The sequence below is a fragment of the Penicillium manginii genome (genome assembly GCF_028828005.1).
Source record: "Penicillium manginii strain IBT 31320 chromosome Unknown utg000007l:1.0-2284322.0:1.0-2285126.0, whole genome shotgun sequence".
Lineage (NCBI taxonomy): Eukaryota > Fungi > Ascomycota > Eurotiomycetes > Eurotiales > Aspergillaceae > Penicillium > Penicillium manginii.
The window spans coordinates 1312647-1330133 of NW_026643108.1; the positions used below are offsets into that span (position 1 = coordinate 1312647).

At 47.0% G+C, this 17487-nt stretch overlaps 2 protein-coding genes across 2 annotated transcripts; one reads left to right on the top strand and one right to left on the bottom strand.

The window, feature by feature from the left end:
• Positions 1–14307: 14307 nt before the first annotated feature.
• N7533_010418 (uncharacterized protein) lies at positions 14308–14568 on the top strand (the record flags this gene model as incomplete). Its single annotated transcript, XM_057107068.1, has 1 exon — positions 14308–14568. The coding sequence occupies one exon, from the start codon at positions 14308–14310 to the stop codon at positions 14566–14568; it is 261 nt and encodes an 86-aa protein (XP_056956285.1).
• A 973-nt stretch (positions 14569–15541) lies between these two features.
• N7533_010419 (uncharacterized protein) lies at positions 15542–16885 on the bottom strand (the record flags this gene model as incomplete). The annotated part of the gene is made up of 2 exons (XM_057107069.1): positions 15542–16742; positions 16842–16885. 2 exons carry the CDS (start codon positions 16883–16885, stop codon positions 15542–15544), a joined length of 1245 nt encoding a protein of 414 aa, XP_056956286.1.
• Between the last annotated feature and the right edge of the window lie 602 nt (positions 16886–17487).

A 17487-nucleotide genomic window follows, 5' to 3' on the forward strand; every position in this document is an offset into this window, starting at 1 on the left:
GTGCATTCTGTTGATTATTGAGTATATAAAAAGCCTCCCTCACTGTTTTTCTTTTTTCAACACGCACGGCGATACCGCAGAAAAGCGCCGACGACACGTTCAACATTCATCAACATGGGTATACATGTCATCGTGACAGGAGGGGCGGCAAGTGGTTATGCCATGTTATTCTGCTCACCGATGATGAGCGCATTATTCGGTCGAAGAATGCTCTATCCCCGGATGATTCAAACACCAAGTTACGGATGCGCCTTTGGTTACGTGCTAGCCAAACCGCACACGCGTTCGTTCAGCCTTGATATCTACCACATCGCAGCAGAGTAGATTTCCCCCATCCCATTGTACACTATAGCAGGCAAATACAAGTTATTGTACAGCTTGGCCCTGTCATGTACAAACTTTCTATCAAACTTGCAGGGATCCACTTCTTCTGCACAGCTGATACGCGAATAGAAAAAATACCTACTGGGCCAGCGTGGTTCTCTAGGCTATCTCAAGACTGATCTAGGCCTAGGATGATTGGACTGAGAGGGAATTAGTACGGAGAGCCAGCTCACATGACGTGTACCGTACTGAATCGCCTGTGCTCTTTAGTAGGCCGTCCTGTGACTGATTTCCTCTTGAAAGGATTTTCCCATGAGCCTAACCCTCTTGGAATAAGTCTCTTTCTAAGTGACCCTAGGCCTTGGCCTAAACTAGCTAAAAACGATCTATTGTCATCGTCCTTTGATGTTACTGTACCACTTACAATATGCTCTACCTAGGTTCATCACAGATGCAAAATCAGTCTCTTATTTTTATTCACCGCTGCAAAGACAAGGATGATGACTGACGGCTCTTCCACAAAAGAATAAGCGATCTAATAGTTCACTCCCTATATAAGGGACTTGGCTATGAGACGGGGCTGTGTGAATTGGTCCCGCGCCGTACTATATACTGTACCTACTTGATATTGTGTAGGGGTGATGGATTTTCTTCGATATACGAGGTAGGCAACGAAGAATTTTGTGGTACGGCTGGTAGAGATCTAGAGTCACAATATGGCATGGTGTCTACCTGTATTTAAGAAGGTGTCTATTGCGTGGAGTACGGGTTCATCACTGGTGAGTGAAATATAAAGGAGTCACCTCGTCACCTTACCTTTCGCATTAAAGGGCGGGCTCACATTGATGAATGGTGAGAACCGCCGTCGGTCCTTTTCTGCGTCATCCTCACGACTGTTGACAACATGCGAACAGCCAGAAAATGTTTTCATGTTTCGGATCACCGGGAACAAAATGCAATGTCTCTGAGAGCTGCTTTGAATCAATGATGGAATGTTGAGCCAGTTATCATTGAAGAGTACTTTTTGTTTGAGCCCTCACAATTCAAAAATTTATCCCATTGACGTAAGCTGAATGCTTGGCTGAAATGCTATAAATACCCGAGCGTGTTGGCCCAGCTCCGCACGGGCATGGCAAGACTCAATGGATATCTCTTTCGGATCAATGCCGTCGAGACCGATCAATGCGCATGTGGACAAGCAAGAGAAACTGTGGACCACTTTCTCTTTCGATGTCGGAAATGGACCGCACACCGGACAGAAATGCTGCAATGTACCCACACTCACCGAAGTAACATGTCCTTCTTCTTGGGAGGGAAATCACCCTCCGATGATCAAAAGTGGAAGCCGAATTTGGAAGCCGTGCGAGCCTCAATACGATTTGCGATCGCTACGGGCCGACTCGAGGCCACCTAGGCTTGCCGACAAATGGATAGAATACCTCTTCTTACTAACCCCCAAGACCTTGTGACAGACGGTAGACGCGCTTCAACTGCCGAGGATAGGATGTTGAACACTTGAAGAAGCGCCTTCAAGCAAGTCTACTAACCAATACTTACCCACAGGGACCAGCTATGAGATTGGAAACTGAAACGACAAATACGGAAGGAAATACTGTATGGGCTCCAAGGAGACACGGGGTATACCCAAACATGCATGTACTGGTAGATTAGTGATAGTTGCCCTTTCGGCTCAGCCGCCGGGCGTTAATGAATTGTGTGTGTGTGTGTGTGTGTGTGTATACCCTATCGCGAAAAGTTACATAAAGTAATAAGGCAAGAATCTTCCCATGACCATTCTAGTCGTAACTAGCGACCGGCGCAACATCATCTGGCTTAACTCTGCGATGGTCAACCTAGCTGCTCTTTGCATCAAATATTGCAAGCAAGAGATCGACTTACCTGCCTCCGCATGTTCATTGGGACGCTGCGCTAGAACTTCGGCGGATTGAGGGCTCGGTGCAGCATGGAAGTGATGAGAGATAATAAACACACAATAAATTGATAAAAGCCGTGATTAGATTGATGAATTTTTTGGCAAATGATTCAAGACCTTTGGGTTGAGATCCAGGACCGAAAGAGGTACAGAGAAGCTATTTATACATTGCCTGTCTGTAAAATTCCTTGCTGCAGCGGTCGTGAGCGTCGACCCTCGCCCAGACCGGCGAGTTAAGAACAAAGAAACGCAAATCTCCACTTAGAGAAAGGATCCTCTTTTGATTGGTAGTTAAGATAGTGGGAGCTCACTCCATTCCAAGGATCGTCTGAACAGACAAAGAACGCCCGGGGGAACCCAAAACTCGGTGGATCCGCTCCGCAGATTCAAACAAAGAGACAAAGGTATCATGACCCACAGCAAAGTGGGGCGTAGTTTGTCATACATCCGTCGTCTGTTAACTATGATTGGGCGAAAAAAACAAAGAAATCCCGATGGCACAGTGTATTCTTGAGACCAAGATCAAAGAGACGTCTAGGAAATCCCCTCCCTTTCCATTGACTGATTCCCAACCCCTGATAATTGTGAAGGTGGTGACAATATGCTGGAGAAATGGCTGTAGATGCCAAGGAAGAAGTGTTGGCAGTAGTAAGCCAAAACTCACCCCATTAGATTCATTCTAGATTCTTTCATACAGGCCACCAGTTTATGGTTTAACAGATATTACCCATGAGTATTCCTGCAATCAACGTTGGAACGTCGATGATCAGGGGAGGGAGTGCATTATCAGCGCTCACAGTCTGTTTGATTTCTCTGATCGGCTTTTCTGCCATAAATCAACAATCACATTTTTCTCGCCTATTTCTCTACTAGAAACAAAAAAAAATTAAAGTAGCGCGGTTTCGGCTTTTCCCCCGCATCTAACCATTTATGCGTGGAATATTTACCAAGCATATGTGTCACTTCCTGGCATCTTGCGGCAAATAATGACGCAAAAATAATATGGATGCCAGACGATATATTAAATTGGGATGGTGAAATGCCAACCTACATGGAGCGGCGGCGTTGATAACTCGACGGTCACTCGGGGCCAACCATTATCAAGGAGGAGCACGACACATTGATCAAGGTATCTTCAGCGATATTGAAAAATGCTGATCTCAACACTGGAATAGGCAATGCTGGAGATTGTTGAGACCTTGTCAGTTGAATAACGTACACAGGCGAGTCAGACGCAAGTGAACTGGAAGCCCAAACACTGTGGTAAAAGGTTCCTCGCTGGTCTGCACCTCCCCGAAATCACCCCTTCAAATCAACGGGATGTATTCGCTGAATCGCATATTCATGTATCATGCCCGCGTAAGAAGTTCTCAAAAAGATGCAATCTATTTGAAGAGAAAAACACCACCCAGCCATTAGTAGTTTCCATCCCGTATTTTCAGCACCAGCTCTTCACAAGAACCCCCTACTAATGCATCCTTCAAATTCATCCTCAAATCAGACCTATTATAACGCAGCCTCATCTATCCGGCCTCAAAAGGTACTTTGTTCCAATGAGCCCATACTATGGTGTGAATGTCAAAAATCATGTGCACTGATCGAGGTTTGACATGTTTGACATGCCATAATTTGGCAAGGACATCCCATCCATAGTGCAAGGGATCTTCTAACCACGAAAGCAGGTATATTTTTTTGTATCAGTGCCATTCGGTTCGGGTATGAAGAAGCAGCGTATGATTTGAATCAAAGCTTTTTTGTCTCTGCGAAAGCCACTAAGCGCATCACGAAGGGCTGTTGCGTTGCCTTTTGTAGTACTAAATAGAGTTGGCTCGTACGCTGGCGGGGCGATGTCTTCGGAGATTCGTCTTCGGAGATTCGTTTCACAGAGTTCATTTTGTCCGATTGGGTTTCATGCTCGAATCTACAGACATCGTATATTTATCTGCCACTGAGCCCACTCTCAATAAGAAACTAGGCGGTGGGCGTTGTGGCTTGGTTGCAGCGATACGAGAACCACGAATTTTAGTATACTGTCGATTTACTCCTTTCCATGAAATTAGCACGTCCAAGCGTATGAAGTAGAAGTCTTGTGCGACAGGTCGACAGACATGATTTATTGGTAATCTATTCTACTTACAAATTAGCATACAATGGGAGGGGCAAATTTTTTAGATTATTTCCTAGCCACCGCCTTTTACCCACTGGCCCATACCACCTACTGTCATCATAAGTTTTTAGCAGCTTGTCGACAAAAGAGGGTCGCAGTTTACTAGTGCGCCCGAGGAATATTCAGCACCCTCATATGCCTGTTTTCAAACATATTTGCATGGCTCTAAGCGATATTACTAAGCCAACATCGCATATATTCTGTGCTTTCCTTAGTATTCAAAAATCAGCACCCTCAAGTACTCAATTGGCTATGCCCTTCCTAGTCCTTACTGTAACGAGAACTTTCTGACAGATTGTCCTTACGGAACGAGACCAGATCTACGTCCCCGCAGCCTGTAATGGTCTGCAATGTCTGCCATACTGTTGACTTTCGACCTGCAAGGATCGAACTCTCTTCTGGCGGTGGGCACTTTCTATCATTTCGCTGTCGATTGGACGGATTTGGACCGCCTAATCGGATGCGGCGTGCCGTTGATTTTTGTCTTGGCACTTTTATTGACGCTGTGTTATGCAGCGTGCTCTACAGTGAGCAGAGCGCTAGCCCCGTCAGGGGCCGTCTTCCTATGTGTGGCAGATCCATCGTTGCTGGTGGCCTTCGACTTCTAACTTTCATCTATGTAAGCACAAATTGAATTGTAATTTGGGCTCAGTCCTATCTTAGAATCCCTTGAATCATATTGGGACTGCCTTCCTTGCAAATTGAACACTAGCAATAGATAGTAGCCTATCAGTACTACGGAGCTAGTATGAAATGAGGATAACATCTAGAGGTGAATCAATTGATACGTCGAGATTCCATGACAGCCGAATGGCACGCACGATTGGTCGGCTTTTTCCCCGAATCTTAGAGAAGGCTACCTGGCAAATAAGCAGGTAAAGCGGGCACGGACCCGCTTGCTCCGATCGGGAGAAGATACCCAGGTTGTTGGCTGAACATCAACTTGAGACATAACGTATTTCATGGGTGAGCTGGCCACCCGGGCGAGCTGGCCACCCACCCTACCACCACCACCTTTTTTTAGAAATAAATCAACCAACACCAATCAAATTGCAAAAATTTAAGTGCTATCACTAAGTGGGCACCTATTACGTTTATGCCCTATCCCACGGCAATTACCACAACGTTGTGGTGCCCTCTGATTGGCCGATCCCTCTGCTCGCGGAGGTGCCGATGATGTAGCCATATTGGTCTCATTCGCCAATTGTAGGCGTATTTGCATATCTTCCACACTAATGCCACCTTCGTAGGCTATTTGGGCATTAGGTAATGCATGCTTGCGTTGTCTTCGTCCATTTTCGGCCATTGAACGGCTATAATTGGCAGTTATAATAGCTAGCTGATTTGCTAAGCTTTGGGCACCTTTATTGACCTGCTCTAATTGCTGTTCTAGGTCATCATCAGGTGTATTATCAGGCATATTTAATCGCTGCTCAATTAATCGTTTAATTGATGATATTTGCCGTTTGAAACTGACTGATTTGCATGGTGTATGTGGCACAAATTCACGACTACTAGCACTACCACGCGATGGTGGTGGTGTAGGTGTTGGAGGGCGTATATCAAGTTTTTGTAGCACTCTCTCTGGCGAATAAGGTATAATACCAGAGCCAGTAAAGCTTGCTGTAATAACAGAGGCCTTAAAGGTTGCTGCACGCGCTGCAGGGTAGATATCAAGGAAATCAAGCTTATCAATATGTGTCGTTCCGACACGGGCCATATCTTGCACATATTGGCCATAAAAGTGCTTCAATATACCAAAACAACCAACATCCAGAGGTTGTAATAAGTGAGATGAGTGTGCAGGCATACAAATTGTAACAATATTATTTGCCATGCATATTGAATCAAATTCTGGGGTCAGATGACTCCCATGACCATCCATAACAAGCATTGACCAGGCACCACATCGCCTCTTGACAACGTAAGGAATGAAGTTATCTTCGAGCCATGAGAGACCAATTGGATCAGTTGTCCATCCATTATCACTGACCTCAAATCGCCAGTCTCTAGGCACAGTATTAAACCAGCCTGTCATTAAGTTTTTGGCCTTAAAGATAATGGTTGGAGGTAGAACCTCATTCCGATTGATACACTCAATCACTGTTATCCACTCCCGGTTGCCAGGTTGTAGGAGCTTTCGCTTCCCATGAAAGTCCCTGCCAGTAATCACTTTTGAAGTGCTTGTGATCCCCATTGCGAAACCGGTTTCATCAAAGTTGTAAATATCATCATCATGAATACCATATTCGGCAATTTTGGTAGCAAAAAGATGAAACCACTCCTTTATAACCTTTGGATCCTCACATAAAGCACGCTGTGCATTGTATCGACGTGAAAAACGAGGTTTAAGAGCATCCCGACGTTTGACATACTCATATACCCAGTTTTTGCCGACAGTAATGATATTACCACAATGTGGCCGCTCTGCAAGTAATATGTTGGCCATATCCTTCACCATCATATGTGTAGGGGCTTTGCCACGTGAATCAAGGTCTAGTATCCAGTTTTCTAATGAATCCTCTTCAATTGCAGTCAATTTCATATTGTTTGCGCGTTTAATTGGCCGATGAACTGCGCCCTTGAGCCGTGTTTGCAATGTGGAACGCGGTACGTCGAAAACACGCGCAGCTTCGCGGATAGATGATATTTTTTGGTCTTTTAAGGCCTGGATGGCAAATACCATCCTGCCCTCTTGCTAGATCAATTTTTGTCGGTTTCCATTGCGAATTGGTGGCATGGCGATGGTTGAAGAAAGGAGGTTTCTACACGCGACGCGTAAGTGGGGCGGGTGGCCAGCTCACCCATGAAATACGTTAAGTCCGGCACCACACTAGGGCGCTTTTATGCGTCGGCCCCCTAACTTTTTTTTCTCTTCCACAACCACCACATGGTCTCTTTTGGTCAGCGTTTAGCTGGAAAATGTGCCAAAAAAGCTGAATTATCCCCTGGCTAACGAGCAGCTATTTTATATAGCTTAGAGTGTGGCGTTTCAGTTTCAAATCTTGCAGCCGATTTCGGGTGCCGACGATCTACAATATACCGGACACGAATTCGCTTCCAATAACAGAATAACCTATTCTCACGCGCTCACAGCGGCAGACCCCCACCGTACAGTGATTTAGTTATCTGATACATATTTTAACTTGCCTGTAAACATCCTGGTGGTCCTATCGACAGCGTCGCGCTAATTACCCTCAGTCCCCCTCCCGCAGCATATTATACTCGAATTCTCTAGCGAACAGCACTTCAACGCTATAAGTCAAGAGAATGAATCCCAGTTACATTATCACAGCATTTAAACGAAGCAATTTGGTACTCTGGGCGTACTGATAATTTTAAACTTGTCGATCGCTGCCATAGCCACTGGGTTGGGGGCTGCTAGGTTTCGCTGCAGATGGAGAGTGGGAAGATTTTCTAGGGGAATTTGGACGCGGTATACCTCCCGGGAAATAATTCGGAAGACGATGACATTCGTCATTTATCCACTATGCGGAGGAGCTCGGGTCTGTTCTCCATCAGATCCAGGCATTGATCCAGGACTAAATTGTCTTGATTAAAATCTGGGGTGTTAAAGCCGTTGAAAAAGGGAAAGCCATCTACCGTAGAGGATCTCTTCTTCCCAAATGCCCATCTGGTAATCGACGAGACCGTGCGCCTCAAGTTGGTCACAAATTTCGATCAACTCCATGCCTATGACCTTAAGGTAAACCTGGCTCAATGGCATCGCTTGCGCCGACTGCGCCCCCTTCGCAATCAAGTCCTGGGTCAAATCCTTTTGCTTCTGACAAAAGCAGAGCCAGTAAAGGTTAAGGTCGTTCCAGAGCTGCAGATGACCAGGATATAGGAGTGGGTCGTCCTGCAGAAGTCCTACGTAATACCGTAAAAGCGATTAGTCACTTACTTCTCCGTCAGACTACCTCCCAAACGGGCTATCCAATGATGCATGTATGAAACGTGCCTATAGCCTTGAAAAGAAGGGCCAAAGCCAAATAAACCTGGGGCAAGAAAAGGGCCAATTCCTGATTACGATTAGTATGACAGCTATCTCATTTGCCCAACTTTGCCCCCCAATCGAGTTTGTACCTTTTCGAAGAAAAGTCAAATAATGAAGAGGAGCTCAGCCTACCAAGATCGCGTGCATTAGTAACAAGCCACTCGGAAATTTTTAGCAGTGACCGGCTGGCTTCCACCATTCGCCCAGCCCGCGTGTGTTCTAAGACGCTGCATATTGCTTGCTGGTACTGGGCATCTATCTTATCGAGGCTTGAAGGGCCCGTCGTAGTTGGCTGAGGTGGATCAGCCTGCTTCTGGACAGGCGATGAAATCAACTCGCATAGGGGCTCGGTCTCGATTTTAGTGAAATATTTCATGATTGTGGGAGAGGCTTATGTGAGGCCCAGATTTCATGGGACTGGGGTGATGATATACGACCAACTTCATGTTCGGATAAGGCAATAGCCGTGAACCTTCTCCGTAATGTTTGGAACGGCAAAATATTTAGTTGCAGGCTTCCGTGGTAGGGAGTATCAGATGGTGTCCAAGGGTCCTTGTGCTTGACCCTGCTGACGACGCCGGACAATATCGCCGAGCGTAGGACCCCTGTATGGCCGTTAATACAGAGGACGCAGCGGGAATTCCCACTCAAACCCGGGAAAGCAACGCATTATGTGGGAACTTGTTAACGTAGCCCTCTCCTGCAGAGTTCAATTGGTATCGCAGCTGTCCCCTGCGAATTCCCTTGTGGTGTGATACGAGGCTGGTGCAGATCAGGAATCGAACCGCACCATCGGAATTAATTTCCGCATTGTCTATACGAAGAGCCAAGTTGACTTCCAATCAACTTGTTCTTCTCGTTGTGTATATATAGCCTAATGTTTCCCTTTGAACAATAAGATAATTAATGCCTCTGAACTACAACACTGCTGTCAAGTCCGCATCGTTCGGTAGCGACACGAGAAAGGAGCATTCTTCCGCTTGCGGCTGCATTGAGCATAGCGTAGTTTGGGGGGAAGCAGTCATCTTCGCATCAGCGGTTTGACGACATGGTCAGTTGGTTACACAGAATTTCCAGCGATGAGAACGTGCTTGCCAGCTTCGTTTGTAAAGCAAGCCATGGTGGCAGCTTAGAATCGCCGTCTGCATTGGGACAGGTCCAAAGCAATTTGCCGTTGAATACACTCGGTCTCGTACCAATTATCAGCAGCTGACAAAATCAAGAAGTGCTCGATATCTTTTGCCCCAGGATGATAAAGGAATGTTTGAGAACGACCGTTCTGCTGGTGAGAGCTCAGGTACTTATAGTTGTACCCAGCCCTTACCCTTGCGCTGATGTAATGATTGCTGCAAATTGTGAGGGTCTCAACACCACTGACCCTCAGATTGCAGCTGGTTTAAGATTCAACCATTGATTTAAGCAGTATTGGGCGACATCACGGCTTTTTGTTGATGATTGAGTATATCCAAAAGCCTCCCTCACTGTTGTTCTTGCTTCAACACTCGCAGCGATACCGCAGAAAAGCGCCGACGACACGTTTCAACATTCATCAACATGGGTCCGTACGTTATTGCGACAGGAGGGGCGGCAAGCGGTCATGCCATTTCGTTCCACTCACCGATGATGAGCGCAATATTTTACTCGATGAATGTCCCATCTCCATGTTATGTAAACATCAAGTTATAGATGCGCCTCTGGTTACGTGCTAACCGAACCGCAGAGTTGTTAATGTTCATTCGGATTTGATATCTATCTTATCACAGCTGAGTACATTTTGCCTAAGCACATTTTACACGATAGCAGGCAAATACAAGTTATGGTGCGGCTTGGCCCTGTCCTGCACAAACTCTATATCAAAACTGCGGGGACGCACTCCTTCTGCACAGCTGATATGCGAATGGTAACAATACTTACTGGGGCAGCGTGGCTCTCTAGGCTATCTCAAGACTGGTCTAGGCCTAGAATGATTGGACTAGGAGGGAAGTAGTACGAAGAGCCAGCTCATATGACATGTACCCTTCTGCGTCGCCTGTGCTCTTCAGTAGGCCGTCCTGTGACTGATTTCCTCTTGAGAGGACTCTCCCACGAGCCGAACCCTCTCGAAAGAAGTCTCTTCTTCTCGGACTCCTAAGTGGCCCTAGCTCTTGACATGAGCTAGCTGGAAATAATCTGTTGGACGGCGATGGGTAGTCAGATCACCGGTGGCGGCCACCTCACCGCTCGGCAATCGCGCCGCGCTGCACATTAACATGTGGACTTACTGGTCCGGTCCCGTTATCATCAACCCTCACTGACCTCCAGCCCTCAACATCAACACACCATCAATCACCGTTGAACCTCACCTGCAACCCTCATCTTCCCCCTCACCCTCAACCGTTACCCTCAACATGTTCCACTCTCGATGTCCATAATACTCGCCTCTCCGGAGAAACTCTACCGCCGCTCCTAGGCAAAACACAAGCATTCCCACCAATGGAGACAACTTTGAATTACAGCCGTCGCCCACATTGGCCACCACGCTATCATACACCAAGATCTCAACCGGCCCCATGACTCAATATTCTAATTTACACCACATGAAAGACAATGCTCATTCTCCAAGCCCAGGGCGTGATTTAAGGCTAAAAAATACCCTACGTGAACAAGGAACACGAATAGTGAACTCTACAAATAGGCTGAATCACATAAAACACAAAGTTTCTTAGCGAATTCTTAATTTCTATGGATTCTTTGGAGCAGGTCTTGGCTTCTTCGAGTCACTCCCCCGAATACTAGTCTCTGACACCACGAAGAGGTGCCTGCAATCGCCAGAGGATCAGGACGAGCACCGTGGCGCCACGGGTCGCCTAACAAGCACAAATTTGATAACGCAGGGCTCAAGGCTGCATGGAAGCTCAAGATTATACAATCACAGGGCTCAAGGCTGTGAGGGAGAACTTGGTATCGCGGCGGTCTCCAGCGCGGAGACTCTTGATATCGCAGGCGTCCCTGCGGAGCACATTTATACAACGCAGGGCTCATTGGCTGTGAGGGAGCACAGTTATACAACACAGGGCTCATTGGCTGTGAGGGAGCGCATTTATACAACACAGGGCTCATTGGCTGTGAGGAAGCACATTTATACAACACAGGGCTCATTGGCTGCGAGGGAGCACACTCTTACAATCGCAGGGCTCATTGCTGCGAGGGAGAACTTGTCGACGCAGCACTCTCCTGCGGGTCTCCCTTGGTAACGCAGCGTCCCCCTGCGAGGCAGACTTGAATACGCGGGGCCTGTACCGCGAAGAGTTATTGGTAACGCAGATCTTATCCTGCAAAGAACACCCGAGTGGCTCGGGAGTGTGAGGAGGAAAGCCCTGCTTTTCTTTTCGACGGGAAAAGAGCGTCTTTTATGCCATTCCGGGTACGTTTTTCGGCAGCGACCACTTGCGTACATTTTGCCGGGCCCAGAGATCTTCATTCGAAATTCGCACTGAGCGACCGCCTTTTTGCTGGGTGTTGAGGCGGTTGATTCAACGTTGAAATAAGAAATTTCAAGAGTTTGGAGTGGAGAGCGGGCGGAGTGGCTGGATCCACCTGGAGCCGTGGTTGACATGATGCGATGCGTGACAAATCATTCCTCTCATCAACGTTGATTCACCTTGGTCAAACGGCCTTCGACGCAGTTGGTATGAGGCTTAGACCGAAGTGGTATTCCATGGACCACTCGCCGTGGCAGCTTAATCATCGTAGCTTGAAAAGTCTGCCAGTATTCGCTCGCACCGTGGCCAATCGATTTGCGAATCATTGGTCTCAACATTGCTTAACGATGTGAAACGGTTTTCACGCAGCTAATATGTAGAGTCGTTCCATGGAAGACTCGCCTTAGCAGATCGATTGCCCGCCCGCGGAAATCTTCGCCAGCAAAATTTTTGCTCTCGCCTCCGTGAGAAAAAAATGCTTTCCCTTAGCCTGGCCGACATATTTTCCGCCGCAAGTCGCAGTCACTGCAACGCCTCCTGCCGCTCAGATCTTAATTTCACTTGCCAGCACAGGACGACCAGGGTACTTCGTGTGCCCACACCCACAAGCCGGCCGAAAAGGTACCATCGATGAAGATATGTCGACGCCGACTCCGCTGTCGGAACATGGTTTCCTCGAGCCCCAATAGAGACTCCGCTGCTGCTCAGCATTCATGGTCTCCACAATCAATCCGCTACCGGTGAATAACCTCGGGGTTTTCTCGAAATTGGATAATTCTATAATTGACTGTCGAAGGTCTTCGAAACGCTTTTTGGAATATTGCCGGGGATTGAAAGCTAAGGGTAAGCTAAAGCTAAAGGTCGGAGTGCCTTCGCTAATGACGGTCGATAGAGTTCGTAGAGATTCTGTTCCCCATGCTAGGACTGACTTTGATGCCTATCCGTTTTCGAGCGCAGCATATCATCCTCCAAACTCTACAACATCACCTCGAGCATTCCGCCTTCCAATTTGTTCAAAAATGCCGTCTACCACAGTCTTTGGCTGTTGGCTGGACATGCCCCGAGGCGCTGGAGCTGCATAAATTCTTTAAATTTTTAGCTAAGAATCGATCGAAGATCTCGACTGAGTAATGCTGTGCAAATATCACCCCTGTTCAGAACTTGCGCCATTTCATCGCGAGCATCCGTCACGCCGCTGTTCATCGCTTGACCCAAGACAGAGATAGTCTGCTTGAGATAGTTTATGCCGCCATCGAATTTTGCCTCTGCATCGGCTCGAGTCCTGGCGCGGAGAAGCTCTGTGGTCTCCTCAGATTCCTACAGAAAACCCTTCCCAAGCCAAGCATAAAGCAAATGCAGTCACAGCAAACTACTCCGTTTCAAGCTTCTTTGCCTAAATTACCTCTCCGTGATCCACCGAACCAACGATTGATTACACTTCCGGACGTGATCGGAAGACTCGTAGAATGTATCGAGAAGGACCTGATTTCGGAGGTGGAAAAATTCTTGCAGATTGAGTTCTCGTGAGGCGCGGCTCATGGACCGGTCCGATTTTATGTTCGGGAAATTATTGAATTGCGATGTACCTGAACGTGGCAAACCCAAGCATGTACTCCAAAATTCGACTTCCCTTTTACTTTTCCTTAGTCGACCTCAATGCTTGTAGGCTCCTAAACGTATAGAAAGTGGGTATCTCCGTTTGAACATAGTATTCCAGGAATATCTCCCATATGTGGAGGTACGCTTAAACAGACGATCAGATCTACGTCGACAAAAATATCATGAGAGCGGCCCACCCGCAGGAAATCCCTCAAACTATTTAAACAGTATCAAGATACGCTTGCACTAGTTTTAAGATACAAACACATGTAGTAGGAGTTTTCGTTGTGACGGTTCTGAGTGCTTTCTGCCGGGCATTCTGGAATCCGGACCAAGCCTGGGTCCCGTGGATGCACGTGACCATGGAGCTCCAGGAATGGTTGGCTTTTGGTGACAAATCAGTAAACCGCGGCCACTTAGCAGGTGTCGTGTGCAGGGTCTGTCACTGTGATCGTCGGTTCTCTCTCCCGCTGATTGCTCATACCGTCTGAATTTACAAGTTGACCGCACGCCATCTCCTCTAATTTGAAATTCTTTATATCCACTTGCTTCATACAACGATTTTGCAGAAGCATACCCTTGTATACCTAGCCATTTCTTCGCCAATCTTATCCTCAAGTCAGATTGCTGTACTTCTGTCTATAATCGAAGGTTCTTGCTGAGGCTGGATTCTCTGTTTCGAAGGTAAACATGCGAGATTTCTTACCATACCATCTTATCGAGCTAGTCGTCATTTCATACTCTTGCGATATGTAAAGGCTCATATACAAAGTAGATCTTCCCAGTGGCCGAAAGTAGCGTGACGCAACAACCGCTACAACCCACCATGCCTGTATCCATACTTGACTCTGTTGATAGTAACCCTTTGACCCAGATTACCATGGAAGCCTATACTCTCGCCATGGTAGCGCATACCCAGTCCCAAATATCGTCTCTTGTGGGTCTGAGCGAAAATCATGGAGTCAGCCAAAGAAACTCTCGCGATGTCCCCACCAGCTGTGTGCGACACCAAGGGTCCGTTCCTCCCAAAACAACTGAGACTGAAGCCACCGGACGGCAAGCTTTCAACGGCACGGAATATACTTAAGCTTAATTTATAAGACTACTCTTATGCGAAGCCGGCATAGTAACGAGGCTGTTAATGGACTTTCCGGGACATGTGCTTAGTGATTCTGTGCTAGCGCACCTATTTCGACGAAAAGGCAGGCACAAGAACTTAGGAAACTAACCCGCCAGCCCAGAGTGAAAAAATAAAAATAAAAATAAAAATAAAAAAGATTTACCTCTAGGCTTGGGGGAAAGGGAAGGGTATTAGGGAATGCACGGGCTTCGAAAAATAGTGGGCCACAGAGCTAGGGGTTAATAGCCAAATTTGGACCAATCATTTCTACTAAGGCTTTGTGACACATGTGGATCATTCGTGGCACCGATTGGCTCATTATTCCTCCGTAAATATCACTCTATTAGTGGTATCCAATGATTGCATCATTATTTATGACCCACAAGCTCCTGCGAGCCAAGCCCAATTATCAACCAACCATTTCATTGAAGACTTATGCGCATATGGGCCTTTGACACTAATTGGCTGATGTTTCCTTGTAGTAATCATCTTCCCGCGTCCACTTAGCTCCCAGGAGACCAATGTAAGTATTGCTACATGCAAAGACGAGGTCGATAGCAGAAACAGTTGTTCTGCGAAAACATAATCGATCTAGTGACTCGCTAACTATACAAGGAGCTCTTTCGCGAGATATGTCAGCCCCGCGCCGTACCACAGCTTGTATCTACTTGATATTGTGTAGGTGTGACGCATTTTCTCCGATATGTGAAGTAGGTAATTGTCAGCGCATCGAGTGGTATTTTACCACTAGCAAGCGATTGATTACCCAGGAACCCACATTTCTTTGTGTTTTGTATGGTAAATTGGTTCAACTAGCAACCTCGGTGTAATAACCACCGAGTATACGCACATACGGGGGGTATTTCAACCTGCCCTCGATCGCATGCTTATTTCGATTCAATCAATCAATTATTTTATCCTGAATTGGTTCCGCTTGATCTCATTCGTCCTGAATGCATACTAGTCCATACGCTTTTAGCAAGTGCTGATAAGGAGCAAGAGGGTGGCCCTTTGCGATTTGACCACTGCTTTCTAGATGCTTTTGGTGCCGCTTTTCTTGCTCGTCCCAAAGCTCTCGTATCCTTAGCATCGATAAGCGGCGGCCACCCCAGAATCGGGTAAATTCCCATCTTGGAATCCAAGAGTAACCACCAATTAGATTTTCCTGATCATCGAGCTTCAGATTCTCCCAATAAACTTTCAACCACATGCATGGGTCGGTCTCGTAATCTTTACATGGATTGCGTGCTTCTGCAACCACCCCATCCACGTCCTTTACGTTCTCGGACGTATACCGCCACATCGGACCATCAGAGCTGTCTATATCTTCCAGGGCAGAGATTCGCTTGGTGCGATCCGAGATGCTAGCCAGAGAGTTGTTTTTATAGTTCAACCGGTACTCGAATCGATACTTGGCTGCGTGATGCGGTCCACATTGGATGATCACGAACGTCGATCGGCGTAAGCTTCCCCACCCATCTACTAGTTCATTGTTAGTGGTGGCTCGGTTGGATGCCGACTCTGATGCGCTATGGCTGACTGGACATAGGCTGACTAGAGACCCATTGTCAGGAGTAGCATTATCGGTGCGACTTTCTAAATGGTTGCTACGTTGGCGAGATGAGCCCGCCGCACCAAGCTCTTTTCCCATCGAAGACGGATCGGCAGGATTATTCTTCTCCGTGGAATCCCTTTCTAATTCGGAATCACTCATCCCCACAGGCCTCTCGCGGCCTATCTCATCTGAAAGAAACGGCGAATTCTGAAGATCTCCAGTAGCTTCAGGGCTACCTTGACGCCATGGGTCCTCACTGACTCCTTGGTCAAAATGGCTACTATGACAAGAGTTCATGGCTGGGGTACTCGCAGTCTTTTCTTGATCGTCTGACTGGAGCTGGCCGTTGACTGTGTTAAACTGTGCATCAAACTTTTGGGGATCCCTTAGATAGTAATCGCTCAGAGCACTATGAAGCTCTCCAAGCATTTGATTTTCCGAAAACGAGAGCTTCCCTTTCTCCATCAATGCTCGGTACGTATCCATGCACGCTTCCGCTTCTTCTTCAATTCCTACATCGTCAACCTCTTCGATGTCTTGCTGCTGCTGATCACTGACGTAGCTTATCGATGGCTGGGCTTCGCCGCTATCAGCGTTGTCGGGGGCTAACGAGCCTTCAGTTGCTGCCCGTTCCCCAAGTTGCAGGGCCGAGTATTCATCGATTAGATGTTCGAAGCTGCCTTACTTGCTGATGTCATCACATACGCGTTTTCTGTGCGGAGTGAGCATTGTCGGCAAACAGAACAATAAAAGAGCAATGGGGTGAGGAGGTCAACATAGAGTCTCGATGCTATTTATATCAGCTCCACACGGCCTAACGCAGATACCAGAAATGGCACTTTTGTGCTCTATTTTCAACTAATAGCTACATCTTTTGCATACAGCCACTGCAATTGCTGTCAGTAATGTGCTAGAACAAACCCTCTCACTTCTCAAACCATGCACCGGGCCGGAAGCTTGATACGTAAAGCTCTCACGCTCGTATGATAGTCTTTCGCTCTTCGTTCAATGAACACCGAAATTCTTCTCTCCGTTCAAATTACCCCTGCAAACCGGGAAATGATTTGCCAGTTCCATCTTCAACAGCAAGATCGAGGCTATTCCCGCCGCGTTGGAAAAATTTCTTCGGAGGACGAAAGGAACAATGAAGGGTGATTCAAAAATAAAAAGAGGCTTTAACCGGAACTAGCAACTCTGATAGAAAAATTCCCTGTAGCAGTCGTAGAGACTTCACCTATGAAGTTTAAGCTTACGAGGGAATCTGCCGGAAGGTGATTAGACGTAGGAAATGAAAACAGCCAGAAGCAGAAAGAGAACCTTGAATCCCGTCG